This window comes from Theropithecus gelada, chromosome X (genome assembly GCF_003255815.1).
Source record: "Theropithecus gelada isolate Dixy chromosome X, Tgel_1.0, whole genome shotgun sequence".
Taxonomy (NCBI): domain Eukaryota; kingdom Metazoa; phylum Chordata; class Mammalia; order Primates; family Cercopithecidae; genus Theropithecus; species Theropithecus gelada.
In genome coordinates, this window is record NC_037689.1 from 28,699,695 (window position 1) to 28,716,785 (window position 17,091).

A 17,091-nucleotide genomic window follows, 5' to 3' on the forward strand; every position below is an offset into this window, starting at 1 on the left:
TTTGACTATGTCCCTTTAGCCTCAGTGGAAAAGCCAGCCCCTATTTTTCCCCCATGATAGTCAACATTTCCAAGGACCCAGTCCAGGTACCTGGTGGAACATCCTACATTCGGGATTTGTCTTGCTGTTTCCACATGATGTCCCCTCCCGTGTTCCTCCACCCCTCTGAAACTCCTAGAAGTCCAGATGGATTCAGGTTAACCATTTCTGAGGTCACTTCAGAAAGCACACGGGACGTGACATGCTGCTTTCCGGCTGGCAAAGCTACATCACTTGGGCCCCTCGGTGAATCATGGCCCCCAGAGCTGCCCACTCTGAAGGCCCCTGTTTGCCTCTGTTATCAGTCAGTGACTTGTGGCATTGCACTGCAGGCACCTTCTATGGTCTTGGTTGTCATTGGCAATGCTTGTTGGAACCACTTACAGTGGGGATCCCAAAATGGTGACCTGGCTAATTCTCCCATTCTGTCCATATTTATCAACTGGCATTATTCTGTAAAAGAGCTCACCCCCAGCCACCCTTTTTCTGTCTTTTGAGAATCATAACACAAAAACTTAAAAAAAAATATATATAGAGAGTATTATACTCTCTTATGGTCATTATTCTTTTGATTACAAATGGTTCATATGGTGCCAGTGGGAACCCCCCCACTGCATCCTGGCATGAGAAGGTGCTCTGTGCTCATGTTGTATTTTACTGGCCCTGGTCCCTAGAATCAGCCACATCTCCTCAGGGTCTGTGTTCCTTTCATTGGGCATGATGTTTCCAAATGAAGGATTTCATCTTTTTTAAGCCCTCATGAGTATCACTGTATCACTTTGTGTGAAGTAGATTTACAAACTGTGCAGAACATAGGACCCCGTTGACAAATATGCCTCAGTCTGAAACATTAAGTTTACTTTTCAAAAGCAGACAAAGCATAGGCAACTGCATTTTTGCTTTTAATAACTCTGTGCTGAGGTCAGGAGTTCGAGACCTGCCTGACCAACACGGTGAAACCTCGTCTCTAATAAAAATATAAAAAGTTAGCTGGGCGTGGTGGCGGGCACCTGTAATCCCAGCTACTAGTGAGGCTGGGGCAGGAGAATCGCTTGAACCCGAGAGGCAGAGATTGCAGTAAGCCAAGATCACACCCTTGCACTCCAGCCTGGGTGACAAGAGCGAGACTCCATCTCAAAAAAAAACAAAAACAAAAACAAAAAAAAACTCTGTGCTTTCTCAGGCATCTTGTGCCAAAGCCGTGGGTGTCCTTCAATCTCATGAGCAAACACCAAAGAGACTGTGGCATGTGCTCCGATGCAGGGAGAAAACAGCTGCATGGCTGCTCTTTCTTTCCTGTATTCCACTGCATGGAACAGAGGAACCCATGCACGTGAAACCTATTTAGGTTCCTGTGAGTGCCCGCTCTTCGAAAGACGCACAGCATGGCACACCTCTGTCCCCAGCCACCTCCTCTTCCTGCCTAAGGGTTCTGGCCATCCACACACACAGGCATTATAGCCAGTACTTCTAACTTGTCTCTCAGGCTCTGAACTTTTCACTAAAAAGTTCTATGCACCACTATGGGAGAGGAGTCAGTTCACCAGCTTTCCTGAGGACAACTCTCCTCTGCAGGGCTGGGGCTAGCGTGAAGGTACTGAACCTATATAGACTGGATACAGACATCTCCCCAAAAAGGTGAGGAAGGGGTGCAGCACTATTCTTGACAGAGGCGGCTGACCTGTGTCCAACTGAAGCACTAGTCATAATTTCTATTAGAGGAAACACAGGGCACAGAGGAACAAGTAAGGTGGTATCACGTGGAAACAATCAGACAAATCCAGAATGTAGGTTGGTGTCTCGATAACCATCCCAGACTCTTCCAAAAGTAATGGGGGGAAAACCCAGGATGTGTGCTTGCAGGATGGGGTGAGATTTTCACCTTAAAATAGGTTAAAGGGATATTACCAATGGGCACCCAGTTTGAGAAATACTAAATACTAGTCTTAGCCTGACAGAGATTAATCTAGTATTTCTCTCTCTCTCTTTTTAAAATTTTTTTAAAGACAGAATCTAGCTCTATTGCCCAGGCTGGAGTGCAGTGGCATGATCTCAGCTCACTACAACCTCCGCCTCCCAGGCTCAAGTGATTCTCGTGTCTCAGCCTCCTGAGTAGCTGGCATCACAGGCACGGTCACCATGCCAGACTAATTTTTGTATTTTTAGTAGAGATGGGGTTTTGCCATGTTGACCGGGGTGGTCTTGAACTCTTGGTCTCAAGTGATCCGCCTGCCTCGGCCTCCCAAAGTGCTGGGATGACAGGCATGAAACACTGTCCCCAGCCCTAGTCTCATATTTCTCAATGAAACATTAGAGATTTCTAATCTCTACCTGCCAGACATTGCACAAAAGAAATGTGAAGAGGAGCTACATAGGCGCTCCAGCTATGCAAACCCAAGGGGAAACCAAAGTCTTCCTTGTGCTCTTACACAGGAGAAATGCATGTGTTAGGATTATTATGTTTTCAGATATCTTCTAACCTCCACACTTTAATGTAATCATTAGTAAGATATTTTTCCTTTTTTAATACAGTCTTTGCTTGATAAAAACAACAACAGGCCAGGCACAGTGGCTTATGCCTGTAATCCCAGCACTTTGGGAGGCTGAGGCAGGTGGATCACGAGGTCAGGAGATAGAGATCATCTTGGCTAACACGGTGAAACCCCGTCTCTACTAAAAATACAAAAAATTAGCCGGGTGTGGTGGCGGGTGCCCGTAGTCCCAGCTACTCGGGAGGCTAAGGCAGGAGAATAGCATGAACCTGGGAGGCGGAGCTTGCAGTGAGCTGAGATTGCACCACTGCACTCGAGCCTGGGCAACAGAGCAAGACTCCGTGTCAAACAACAACAACAACAACAATAACAAAAAACTACTCTCTTCTATGCTTTAGTAAAGATGCCTATGGCTGGGCCATTTCTCCTGGTCTGGAATATCCATTTTTCTTCTTGGCTCCTATCTATCCTTGATGGTATGCTACCCCAAATGTGATTTCAGTTCAAAATCCTGCTCTGTCGCTAACATATTCTTATTGTGTATATCATCAGCAATTATTCACAGATTTTACCAATCATGTTTTAGATTCCAGCAGAACTCTAAGATCCTTAAAGGAAGAGACTAATTTTGAGCCTTTGTAACACCCAGCAGAGTATTTTCTAAATAGATTAAGGATGAGTGAATGCATTCCTCTAGAGTTGTGCTGTCCACTCTATATTTTGTTTCTCTATGTTGCGTTTTGGCAACTAGTCATTGGGGGTTACTTAAAGTACATAACACGAGAAATTCAGGTCCTCAGTTGCATGAGTCACATCTCATGAGCCCAGTTTCCAGCTGTGGCTCCCATCGGATGCAGTATAGTTACAGAACATTTCCCTCCTGGCAGAAAGGTTTGCTGGATCCACAGTGCTGGGCTAGAGAGCAGACAGGTGTACAGTGCTCAAGGACCATGTGCTTCTCTTCCACGTGCATGGCGGCTCACACAAGTGGGAGAGAGGGTGGGTGCTTATTTTGTCTTTTGTCTGAAGGTTTCAGAGAAGCTTCGATGTGCCAACTATGACCATTTGCTCTCACTTCACAGACACATGGGACAGTCTATTGTGAGTCAAACAGCAAACTTTGGTTTGCTGCTTGCTCTGTCCTTGAACAGCTATGTCATCTGCAGTGTTTTTTAAATAAGGCACCATCGATCACAAAAGGGCACATCATTCGGCCCAGCTCCCAGAGCTCAGAGAGAAGAGTCAAGGGCCCTGCCAAGCGCCACAAGCAATGCCATGAAACTGCCTGCCAGGCATGGCTGTGAAGAGGTGACCATTCTCCTCTCATACACAGGCACCTTGCCACGTGGCCAGCTGCACCAGGGTCCTTAACTGCTACTCACTGTTGGCATCACAGCAAAGGACACGAGGGAGAAAGGGGATAAAGGAGGATCAGGGAAGGTGGTGATCTATCTGCCAGATATTGCTGAAAAGGGATATGAAGAGGAGCCACATGGATGGCCCAGCTATGAAAACCCACAGGGAAAAGTCTTCCTTTTTATGCTCTTACACAGTAGAAATGCACGAGTTAGGATTACTATGTTTTCAAAAAAATGCTCTTTAAGCACCAACAAGGCAATTTTAAACTGCAAATATCTGCATCACAAAATCAAGGTTGCCCCCTTCCACCATTTTAACACTATTAAAGGAAGCTCTTAATATATTAAATGCTGCATTTATTAATCACTGAAATTCCCTTATAGCCGATGGTATAAGCATTATTTTCAAACGTAATGTATTCCCGGATAACACTATTGTGCTTTCTACCTATAGACTGTCTATCAATCACTTTTCAAACATCTCATCAGAAGGTCTGACCAGTCGCCTGAGCATCTATATAAGGAGTGCTTTCAGGGGACATTTCCTAGGAGGTATCATTTACCTTGCTCCTTTACATTGCTTTAAGTCTCCATCTACTAATGAAAAATGACAGCAAATAGTATATAAATTATAGCAGTTTTTAAAAAAAGAAATAGAATCAGAGTAAAGAGTGAATAATCACAAAGATAAAAAGGACCAAATAATCTCTAACGTACAGCTTTTCAAGGATAAAAATAGATTCTAGCTCAAAAAACAAAAAAAACAAAATGATGCACTGCTGTCCCATATTATATAGGCATATCTTATTTTATTGTGCTTCACAGATTGTAGTTTTTACAAATTCAAAGTTTTTGGCAACTCTGCGTCGAGAAAGTCTATCAGCACCATTTTGCTAACAGCATGTCTCACGTGACGTGTCTGTGTCTCCTTTTGGTAATTCTTGAAATACGTCAAATCGTTTCATTATTACATCGGTTACGTCAATCTATGATGACTGATCTTTGATGTTACCATTGTCATTGTTTTAGGGCACCACAAACCGCACCCATATAAGTCAGAGAACTTAATGGATAAATGTTGTGTGTGTTCTGATTGCTCCACAGACCCCCATCTCTCTTCCTCTCCTCCAGGCCTCCCTAGTCCCTGAATCACAATAATATTGAAATCAGGACAATTAATAACCCTACAATGGCCTCCAAGAGTTCAAGTGAAAAGAAGAGTCACACATCTCTCACTTTAAATCAAAAGCTAGAAATGGTTAAGCTTAGTGAGGAAGACTCGTCAGAAACTGACAGGCTGAAAGCTAGGCCTCTTGCACCCAATTAGCCAAGTTGTAAATGCAAAGGAAAAGTTCTTGAAGGAAATTAAACATGCTACCCCAGTGAACACATGAATGGTAAGACAGTGAAACAGCCTTATTGCTGACATAGAGGAAGTTTTAATGATCAAGACCAAACCAGCACAACATTCCCTTAAGCCTCTTCACTTCTGCGAGGGCTGAGGCATGTAAGAAAGCTGCAGAAAAGTCTGAATCTAGCAGAATTTCATGAGGTTTAAGGAAAGAAGCCATCTTCATAACATAAAAGTGCGGGGTGAAGCAGCAAGTGCTGATGGAAAGGCCGCAGCAAGTTATCCAGGAGAGCTAGCTAAGATCAATGATGAAAGTGGCTACACTAAACAGATTTTCAATGTGGATAAAACAGCCTTCTACTGGAAGAAAATGCCACCCATGACTTTCATAGCTAGAGAGGAGAAGTCAGTGCTAGGCTTGAAAGCTTCAAAGGACAGGCAGACTTTTGTGTTAGTGGCTAATGCAGATGGTGACTTTAAGTTGAAGCCAATGCTCATTTACAATTCTGAAAATCCTAGTGCCCTTAAGAATGATGCTGAATCTTCTCTTCCTGGGCTTTGTAAATGGAACAGCAAAGCTTGGATGACAGCACATCTGTTTACAGCATGGTTTACCGAATATTTTAAGCCCACTATTAAGAATTACTGCTCAAAAACAAAGATTTCTTTCAAAATATTTCTGTCCACTGACAATGTACCTGGTCACCAAAGAGCTCCGATGGAGATATACAAGGAGATTCGTGTTATTTTCAGGCCTGCTAACATGACGTCTATTCTGCAGCCCATGGATTGAGGAGTAACTTCAATTTTCAAGTCTTATTACTTAAGATATGCACTTCTTAAGGTTATAGATGCCATAGTGATTCCTCTGATGCATCTAGGCAAAGTAAATGGAAAACCTTCTGGAAAGGATTTAGCATTACAGATGCCATTAACAACATTCAAGATCCATGGGAAAAGACGAAAATATCAACGTTAACAGGAGTTTGTAAGGAGTTGATTCCAATTCTCATGGATGACTTTGAGGGGTTCAAGACTTCAGCGGAGGAAGTAACTGCAGGTGTGATAGAAATACCAAGAGAACTAAAATTAGAAGTGAAGCCTGAAGATTTGACTGAGTTGCTGCAATCTCAGGATGAAACCTGAACTGATGAGACACTGCTTCTTAGGGATGAGAAAAGAAAGTAGTTTCTGGAGATAAAAATCTATTCCTGGTGAAGATGTTGTTGAACATTGTTGAAGTGACAACAAAGCATTCACTATATTAACATAAACTTAGTTGATAAAGCAGCAGCAGCAGAGTTTGAGAAGACTCCATTTTTTTTTTTTTTTTTGGAGACAGCGTCTTACTCTGTCGTCCAAGATGGAGTGCAGTGGTGCGATCTTGGCTCACTGCAACCTCAGCCTCCCAGGTTCAAATGATTCTTGGGCCTCAGCCTCCTGAGTAGCTGGGAATACAAGTGCGCACCATCATGCCTGGGTAATTTTGGTGTGTGTATTTTTGGTAGAGATGGGGTTTTGCCATGTTGGCCAGACTGGTCTCCAACTCCTGACCTCAAGTGATCTGCCTGCCTCTGCCTCCCAAAGTGCTGGGATTATAGGCGTGAACCACTGTGCCTCACCGAAAGAGAACTTTTTTGTAAAAGAAAGAATCAACTGATGTGGCAAACGTCATTGCTGTTTTATTTTTTAAAATTGCCACAGCCACCCCAACCTTCAGCAACCACTACTCCGGTCAACAGTCAATGTCAAGACAACACCTTCCACCAGCAAAAGAATTACAACTCACTGAAGGATGACATGATCCCTAGCACTTTTTTTTTTTTTTAAATAAAATGTATTTAAGGTATGTACATTTTTTAGACATAATGCTATTGTACGCTTAATAGAATACAGTATAGTATAAACCTAACCTTATGTGTACTGGGAAACCAAAAACTCATTGTGACTAATTTTATTGCGATGTTTGCTTTACTGTGGTGGTCTGGAACTGAACCCACAATAGTTCTCACATATGCCTGTATCCAGTTTACTTAAAGATTCTAAATAAAACCATACTGCTTTTATTTGAAAGAGAGAGCTAGAAAAAAGAAAAGGATATTTTACACCTGCATGCCTAGAATCTGCTGAATATTTGTGTTGCCAGCTGGACAAAACTCTTATCTATCTGCAGAATTTTGCATTTTAAGTTTTACCCCCTTCTCAATTATTCTAGAAACAGAAACAGCTGCAGTGGACAACCAACCACTTACCACAAGAACGTAAGCTTGGCATGGTTCAGGTCTATTAGAAAACAATCAAAGGGAGCTAAGTCTATAATTTGATGCTGTTTCTCCAACATACAATATAGCATCTTACTCCAAATCTCTTTGTTCCCTTAATAGGAACACACGTGCCTTGTGCTTTCTATATTCCAGAAGACTTTTCAGTTTTCAGAAACAACAGATTACTCATTGATTACACTGTAGTGAAAGGCCAATCATGGCCCCTGAGATAAGGGCTCACCTCTGTCCCAAGCCCTCACACTGGCCTCCACCCTCAGCCATCTCCTTTGCAAATGTGGAAGAGAACCTACATTTCACCTAGCAAGGTTAAAACCAAAGGGTGCACTGTCAGCCCCCAGAGGAGACGGGGCAAAGAAAGAATGTGAACCTACCACCAGAGTTGCTTTGACATCCAGAGCAAGACCCATTACAAATGATGGAAGGAGGGGAGGTTGTGATTACTATCTCATTCCAACTAGGATCTCTGCAGGTTCTGGGGTTGAACAATAACCACCTATTATGGAAGCATGCGGAATGATCCTTCACTTTGCTCCACCCTCCTCAGAAATGTGCCAAAACCCTTAGAAACCCCACTTGGAATGAATGACTTGATAACATCAAGTAGGAAGAACCGACTGAGGCTGAAAAGCTTGTCAGCTGCACTTTTAAACCTCATCAGATGTATTTCATGGGGTCAAATGACAACATACGTAGATTCTTCTGACAATATGTCTAGGGCATGCGCTAATATTACATAAGAAAAATCTATTTTTGTCATCAGCTATATGGATGTTCCGGTGTCTAAAGAAACAGCCTACATGAAGTTAACAAAGAATGATAGCGCGAAACACACTCACGCTATGTCTGTGGAATTTTGGCCACACAGTGGACATGACTGTCAACTGTCTCAAGCAGCCTACAATCCCATCAGTACTGGGCTTGGTGATCCCCACAGAGACCCTACCTCCGTGCCCTCTTAGTGTCTCCTGGGCCCCAGACAGTGAGGCAGGCACTTACAGTCTCAAGTGCTATTATTTGGCAAAGAGGAAGCTATGGGAGTGCAAGAAGGCACAGAAGAGGTCTTCATTTTACTATATAAAGGTGAAGCAGAAGTCACTCATTAAAATCCTGCAATCTGGATTTATAAAGATGTGGTATATTATGGTCAACACTGCAAATGTTCTTATTACCCTTCGCAGATCTACCTTATTATTTTATGATATTTAAGAATTTGGAAATAAGCTTATTTTCCTTTGATTTTAAAAGGATTTTAAATAATTCTGTGTTAGACTCCAAGAAAACCACATTTTACACATACCACATTTTACATACACCAAAACTTCTAATTCTGAATATTCTTAATACCCATCCTCTGCCTGGCCCTCCCAGCATAGCCATTATCAACAGACAAGATCTTGAGTTTCTCCACAAAGACCTAGACCCATGCTGCCCAAGCCAGTAGCCACCCACCAAGTGAGGCTACAGAGTGCTTGAAATGAGGCTAGTTCAAACTGAGATATGTTGTATGTATAAAACACACACAGATTTTGAGGACCTAGTATCAAAATTAATGTCAAAAACTTCAATGATTTTCTTATATTGACTTTGTATTAAATAATATTTTTGATACATTAGGTTACATCATTCAAATCAATGTCATCTGTATCTTTTTACTTATTAAAAGTTGCTCCCCAAAATTTCTACCTGGCTCAATTCTGCGAGACAGAACTGCTCTGGACAACAAACTATCTTCTCTTTTAAAGAAATTGGGACCATCTTTTGTGTTCCTAATTTCGGTTATTTACAAAAGGAATCATCTTCCCTGTCCAGCTGCTGAGATACTGTTTAATAACTGTCATCTTCTTCTTTCAAAATCATTCCAGTTTTTAACTAATCCCAGTCCCCTATTCTCTTTCTCTGAGTGGCATTTGAGAGCAAAAATTATTAATATTACCTAAATCATAACTGACTGTTAACTTGGTAATGAGAAACAGAATCCAAAGTGTTTTTTGTTTTGTTTTGTTTTTAAAAAAAGGACAACAGCATCGTACATGTCAAAAACATGGGAAAGTGTCCCGGCTTTCTTCCTGGTCAACATTTCCTCTAAAATCTCCATTTACTTCCTCATTCTCCTCTGATTAAACAAGCTTCTCCTCTAATGTTAACAATCCTCCATGAAACTATTCGTTTTCAATTTTACTTCCCCAAGTATGCAAGTATTGGGGCCACATCGACAAATAGAACTTCCTAGGAAAATGCACTCAAAATTCCCGAAAAACAGACCTACTGTAAAACAACTCATTATAAATTGATAATATATTGTTATGCAAACAACAGATACACTGAAGTGAGGTGCTAAAGAATGAAAGCAGGCATAATCTGGTAGATTAAATTAAAGTGGTACATTCTGGAAAGCTGTGTTTTGTATTTATACATTTGATGAAAGAATGGGATAAGCAAAGTTATATTTCCAAGAAAGTTTTGCAAGGCCTTACCACCTCAAAGAAGAGGTAGGGCAGGAAAGGAGGAAATGGGCAGAAAATGAGGGAGGGGAATAAGAAGTATGGCTTATTTTTCCAAATAGCACTAATTCTTGGTTATCTGACTAGATCAGAGGATTGGGTAACAATGTGAGGTCAATGCTTGTAATGCCATTTAAGTCACATTCATCACTTCAGGGCATGGTTATGTGCGAATCTAGAATCAGAATGAGGCATCAAGCTCATTTAGAAGTTTAATAAATTTAATTTTAATGAGACATCTTGTTGGGTATTAAAATTCATGAGACTCCCAGAACAGGTTCTCTGGACCTTTATTAGAGGGTAAGAAATTTATTTGACAATTTAGCTTCTTGACCACCGGAGTAGGAAAATTCATGTCTACAAACTATACCTATGTATCCCAGAAGCTTTCTGACATTGAGTCATTTCAAATTTAGTAGCTGCATACACCGTTGGCTCCAATTAGTGACCTCCACGGGGATTTTTTTTCCTTTGGAATTTATCAGTTTATACCTGTGTGTTCATAAAATGAAGAGAATGGTTTCTGTGTGCCTTTTTAAAACAAAACACTGCTAGTGAATTACCCAGCAATATGATGAGCAGAAACAAGGTCACATTCACAATTTAAGATGAGCTCAACATCATTTATATTTAGAACGGGATCAATCTAGAATCGGTTGTCAGCTTGGCTTATTAGCTGTGTGACCTTGGGCAAGTAGCTTTACCTCTCTGAGCTTCAGGGTTTTTTCTTTTTTTTTTAATTACTGAAATGCAAATACTTCCTCCTAACTTGCAGGGTTTTGAAATGAAGGAATGATATACGTAAACAAGCAGGTCAGCTGTCTACACAGAGTATGCAGACATGTTTATAGATATATGAAGCCTCCTGGTGATTATGTGTCATAGTGTTGTGTTGAGGCTTTGGGTAGAGTTCAGCATAGTTCTGTCTTGAGTTAAAAACAGGGTTTTATTCTTTGAATTCTACTTGAATTCCTCTTGGCTGGTGAAGTTCACATGTGCTATGACTGACTACCTTAGTACACTGCCAAGTGTTTCTTAATGCCTCGGATTGATAGAGCAGCGGTTCTCAAACGTTCACGCACTTGTTAAAATGCAGATTCTGATTGGGCAGGGGTAGGGTGGGGCCCCAACTTCTACATTTACAAGTGGCCCCCAGGTGATGTCTCTGGTGCTGGTCACCCTAGGCAGCCAGACCACTTGACAGACCTTCTGTGCCTCTACGCTGCTGACGGCGCGGGATAATTCCTTATGGTTGCATAGGGCACTCCTGTGCACTGCGGGAAGTTTAGCAGTATCGCTGGTCTAGACCCCACTAGATGCCAGTGACCCCATCACTCCACGCCAGCTGCGACAGCCAAAATGTCTCCTGACATCGCCATTGCCAGATGCCCTCAGGGCGGCAAAACCGCCAGGTGGAGAACCGCTACCATGTAGGATGCTACCATCAAAGTGCGCCCACAGCAGCAATCTTGGAGCAGGCAGGCAAGTATCCTCCAGGCTAGCTTGGAGACGGGGAAACTGAGGCTGGGCACCTCTCAAGGTCGCACGCCTGGATAACCGAAAAGACAGCGCGGAGGTCCCGCCGCGCCGCACTCTGCGGAGAGGACGCGGAGCCGCGCGCCCGCCCGGTGGTCCCCAGGGACCGCGCCCACGTGCTCCAGCCCCACGGGCTGCCCGCCGACCGGAAGCGGGTGCTGGGGCCGCGTAGACGCCGCGGCCACGCGCGCCCGCCAGCCCGGACATGGGCCCGCGGGCGCTCCCGGCCGCCGCCCGACTTCGGGGCCGGCGGGGGGCAGAGCGCGCGGGAGCCCGAGCGTCCCTGCTCGAACACCCCCCCCGCCGCGGCCCCCCGGTCGTGACGTATTCCGCGCCGACCGTTCCCACGCCCACCCAAGACCGCCCTCACGGGAGGCGGCGGCCGCACACTACCCACCCAGAAGAAGTCCGTCCATGTCAAAGATGAGGTGGGTGACGGGCTGCGGCGGGGGCGCCGCCATGGTGCCGCCTTCTGGATTTGGGTGGGGGCGAGGAGGAAGTGCGCGCGCACCCGCCCGCCCCGCGCACGCGCACGCGCACTCAGGGTCTCCTCGCGCGACCGGGCCGCTCTGCGCACGCGCCTCCCGCGGCCCCTCGCCGGGCGGCTCGGAGCCCTAGCGTCCTGGGCTGCCTAGTGCCGCTCCGCGCACGCGCACCTCGGGCTTTCGCCGCAGCAGCAGCTGCAGACCAGGGATGCGTCGCGGGCCGGCGTGATACGTTTACCCGTATCAACTCCTCCTCACTTCACACCCGGAATCGGTCCAAGCTACGCAGTCAGCGGCCGCGCAGAGCCGAGAGGGCAAATTCACTGCTTGACTTTGTATCAGGTGTGAATGAGGAAGGAGGGACAGTACAAGGGACTGTCGAGTGAGGAGAGGGGGTTGAAGTTTCTCAGGGTGGCATCACTGCTAGCCATCAGGTTGCAGACAAATGGCCTTGGTCACGAGGTCCCTGGGTGGGTTCGCCCGAGCCGCCAGCCCCTGGACCGTGGGTGGGTTTTTCTCAGTTTCGCTTGCCCGCCTCCCTGCGGTCCTGGACCGCGACTTGAACCGGCAGCCGCGCATGCGCAGTGTGCGGAGAGGCTGCACCACCTCCGTGCCTGCATCTCTGAGTGTCCCAGGCTGGTGCATTGTCCCAGAGCAAAGCCAAGCTGCGCAAGGAGGATGCTGAAATAATACTAATAGTCAACATGCCTTGCTGGTTGTTCCTTCTTAGGTATCATCTGTCTTTTGGGCTGCTCTGAGTTTTCTTCCTTTTTTAACTTTTCAAATGCCACCTAAACAGCTTTCTTTTTTTCCCACCCCCTTGCCATCGTCAGAAAAATACTTTCTTGTCCCTGTTTGCATTTTGTGTTCGTTTATGCGGTATATTCACGTTTAAGGACAAGGATTGGACCTTTTGAGAAGCGGAAATAAGAGAGTTTTAAGACTTTAAAAATGTGAGGGTGTGTGTGGCGCAGTGGCTCACATCTGTAATCCCAGTACTTAGGGAGGCAGAGGTGGGAGTTGCGGGAATACTTTGAGCCCAGGAGTTTAAGAACTGTCTGGGCAATATAGCGAGACCCTGTTCTCCACAAAAGGGGAAAAAGATAAAAACAAAACAAAACAAAAAACAGGTGTAAACATAAGGATGTATTTCTAGTTTAGTGCCTACATGGTGGATGGGGGCACGCCTGGATTCAGCAAGAATTATCATCTGTGATAGACAAAATGCATCTGTGTCTGTTTCCTCCTGGGTAAAATGGAGGTGATAAAGGAGGTGAGGCAGGCCAGGCCCTTAGTACTAGTGCATAATATATAGTCAATAAAATTATGTGTTCTTACAGCTGGTGCTATAAGATAGCTTCCCCCGTTTAATGCAATCGTGATTTCCCTTTGAGGACACGGAATTTCAGAGAAGGCAATTTATGAGCAAATTAGGAAGGAACTTGTGTGACTCAAATACAGTCATTCATGGTTTCTGTATTAGTTTGCTACAGCTGCCATAATAATGTACCACAGGCTAAGTAACCTAAACAACAGATGTATATTGTGTCACAGATCTGGAGGCCAGAAGTCCTAGATCAAGATGTCAGCAGTCTTAATTCCTTCTGAGGGCTGTGAGGAAAGGACCTGTTCCAGGCCTTTCTCCTCAGCTTGAACCTGCTTTCTTTTCCCTGTATCTTGTCCTGTTGTCTTCCCTCTGTGTGTGTCTCTGTGTCCAAATTTTCTCCTTTTTTAAGAACACCATTCTTATTGGACTAAGGACCACCCTAATGACTACATTTTAATTTGATTACCTCTGACAAGATCCTGTTTCCAAATAAGGTCACATTCTGAGGTAGTGGGGATGAGGACTCCAACATATATTTTTGGGGAACACAATTCCATAATAGATGCATTCCACACACATTGCTGTGGTACCTACAGTAAGTATGACAGTATTTTCCACCTGGAGTCTTTAGAATTCTCCCTCCCAGTTTCTTTCCATTCTCTGGAAACAAATGGATGCACACATGTCAGAGTTTCTGTTATTTTTTTGGTATCGTAACCACCTGACATTTCTGTTTAGTCATTAAATTAAAAAAGAGTATTTTTCTTTTTCTCTTCTTTTTTTTTTTTTTTTTAATGAGACAGAGTCTCACTCTGTCGCCCAGGCTGGAGCACAGTGGTGCAATCTCTGCTCACTGCAGCCTCAGCATCCCGGCTTCAAGTGATTCTCCTGCCTCAGCCTCCCGAGTAGCTGGGATTACAGGCACCAGCCACCACACTCAGCTAATTTTTGTATTTTTTAGTAGAGATGGGGTTTTATCATATTGGCCAGGCTGGTCTTGAACTCCTGACCTAGTGATCTGCCCACCTCGGCTTCTCAAAGTGCTGGGATTACAGGCGTGAGCCACCAGGCCCGGCCAATAAAGAGTATTTTTCAAAGGAAAAAAGGCCCCAGTCCCATTTTGACGAAATGGCAAAGCCTCACAGTGATTGTGGAAGAGACAGATTGGGAAACCTTAGGTACTTCAGCTCTCCACAGATGTGAAAACATGCTTCACATTATTTTTTTATAAGTCTTATTTTCTATACTTTTCAGTAACATCACTTCTCTGCATAAGATGGAAGACTCCTCTTTGCTTAAAAAAAAGAAAACAACCTGACTGTGTGAATGCTTCTCTGTCACAAGCTAGTTTGGAAAAGAATGAAATTTTGTTCTAGCAATGTGGTTTGTACACATATAACAAGTTAGTTTTTAGCTTTTCATAATTCTCCAACAGCCAAAGATGGCCAGCTTCTATGCTGACAGGGATGCATTTCCTTCCATGAATTACAGTTTACTTTTGTACAATTGTGTTTTCCCCATGGGACAATAAGTTACTTTTCCTGACAATTTTAAGATACAGTAGAAATGATCCAGTAAACTACGGTATGATGGTATCAAAAACACATTAACAATGGAACAGATAAACAGACGATCTTCTTTCACACAACATACAAACTTAAACATGCCATTTATTGTGTATGTATACATATGCCATCCTCTATGAAGTCTTAGCTTATTTCAACTTCCTTAGTTTGTTCTGGTTCCTGTGTCTCTGTGCTTTTGTTATCTGTTGTATCTGGTTTCCAGTCTGCTATATCTGTTTTCTGTGAGCCCCCTTTGCCCCATTATTCTCTTTACTTTTCTGGGGCACACATCTTGCCCAGTGTAGATGGAGGGTAACAGGTTGGACTAGGGACCATCTTTCTCAGTGGCTGTACACAGTCCACTTTTCTTGATGATGCTGAGAGACCAGAAAGCTCTGACTTCATCTGATGGGGCCTCAATTTGAGCTCCTTGCTGCAGACTTACCTGCCTTCTTCCCCTATATAGCTGGCTTAGCAATGTTGACTTAGGAAGTCTCTTGCTTCAGAGGCACTGAATATTCTCACCCCTTCCCGCTGCTGGTTTCCTCCCAGCCCAGTGAGCTCTGGAAGGGAGCCTGACATAAATGGCTGAATTCGCCACTCCTGGTTTTGTACTCTCGGACGTATCTGGTACTTGTGTGTGGGGAGGGTCATTGTTTTTGAACCCCTTCACCATCAGAGTACAAACTGGCTCTGAGCGAGAGGTCCGGTTTGCTTCTCTGCAGTGGTGGATAACAGATGTGATCTGAACTGGTAGTGCCGGCATCCGCTGGGAGCTCACTAGAAATGCAGAATCCCAGCTGCCACCCCCAGACTGACCGACTCAGCATCTGCCTTTCAACCAGGACATCCAATGGTCTAGACCATTGACCCCCTCCGGGGTATACCAGCTACTTCATTGTGGGGAGGGAGCTTAGGATTATTATTATTGTTGTTATTTTATTTATTTGGTTTTTTTTTTGAGACGGAGTCTCACTCCGTCGCCCAGGCTGGAGTACAGTGGCGTGATCTCGGCTCACTGCAAGCTCTGCCTCTTGGATTCACGACATTTTCCTGCCTCAGCTTCCCGAGTAGCTGGGACTACAGGTGCCCGCCACTATGCCCCCGGCTAATTCTTTTGTATTTTTCAGTAGAGGCGGGATTTCACCATGTTAGCCAGGATGGTCTCGATCTCCTGACATTGTGATCCGCCTGCCTAAGCCTCCCAAAGTGCTGGGATTACAGGCGTTAGCCACCGCGCCCAGCCAGGATTATCATTTTAATGTAAAGAAGTAGCAAATGTGTTAAGTTTACCAACATTTATTTTTATTTTATTTTATTTTTTGAGACAGGATCTCACTGTGTCGCCCAGGCTGGAGTGCAGTGGCATGATGTTGGCTCACTGCAACCCCACCCTTCCGGGTTCAAGCGATCCTGCCACCTCAGCCTCCTGGGTAGCTGGGACTGCAGGTGCCCACCACCATGCCTGGCTAATTTTTGTATTTTTTAGTGGAGACGGGGTTTCACCATGTTGGCCAGGCTAGTCTTAAACTCCTGACCTCAAGTGATCCACCTGCCTTGGCCTTCCAAAGTGCTGGAAGTACAGGCAGGAGCCATGGCACCCAGCCCTAACATTTAATATTTGTGTGAACACTGGTCAGTGTTCTTGTGTCTTGGTCTTTTCTCCAGGTATCCTTACAGGGAGGAGGGGAGACATCATTGCTTTCAACCATTTTATTTGATTTCAGCATAATGCAATGTACATATTAAGGTAAAGTGTATTTACGGTTTATATTATTTAATTTTTAAATCAGCTCTCAAAAAATGGACAAAGGGATCAAAGACATGCCTATGAAAATAATAAAATGTAGCTTCCTCTTAATAACAAGAAAGTAGAAATTCCAGCATCAGCTTTATAGCCTTCACTAATGATTACAGATCATGTTTCGTAATATCCGTAATGTTAGTGCCTAAGTAGACACACACTATTCTAAAATAGCACATGTGAAGGGAGGATGTGTGCTCCAAAAATGTGGAGAAGTGAAGCATGTGGTCAGACCTTACCATGAGTTCGAATTTCCTCTGTCCTGCCAGGATTCTCACTGACTAGACATAACTAGACATCTGAGAGAGGGGCTCAGGCTTCATCACTCCCCACCCTTTATCATCATAT

General features: G+C 44.3%; 2 protein-coding genes across 8 annotated transcripts in view; one reads left to right on the top strand and one right to left on the bottom strand.

The window, feature by feature from the left end:
- PUDP (pseudouridine 5'-phosphatase) overlaps positions 1 to 12,090 on the bottom strand; it is a 105,706-nt gene extending 93,616 nt beyond the window's left edge. For 4 of the 5 annotated variants that reach the window (XR_003117339.1, XM_025371995.1, XM_025371993.1 and 1 more), the window contains exon 1: positions 11,960 to 12,090. Coding sequence is in view for 4 of the 5 variants with exons in the window: in XM_025371995.1 (XP_025227780.1) it covers positions 11,960 to 12,023 (64 nt within the window). In the remaining variant the exon portion in view is untranslated. Of the gene's footprint in view, positions 1 to 11,955 lie in introns of all 5 variants that reach the window. The other variant, XM_025371992.1, reaches the window with a different exon arrangement.
- STS (steroid sulfatase) overlaps positions 11,158 to 17,091 on the top strand; it is a 216,593-nt gene continuing 210,659 nt past the window's right edge. The window contains exon 1 of one of the 3 annotated variants that reach the window (XM_025371987.1): positions 11,158 to 11,508. The gene's annotated coding sequence lies outside the window, so the exon portion shown is untranslated. Of the gene's footprint in view, positions 11,509 to 11,771; positions 11,991 to 17,091 lie in introns of those variants that run through there. The other 2 variants (XM_025371986.1, XM_025371988.1) reach the window with 2 other exon arrangements.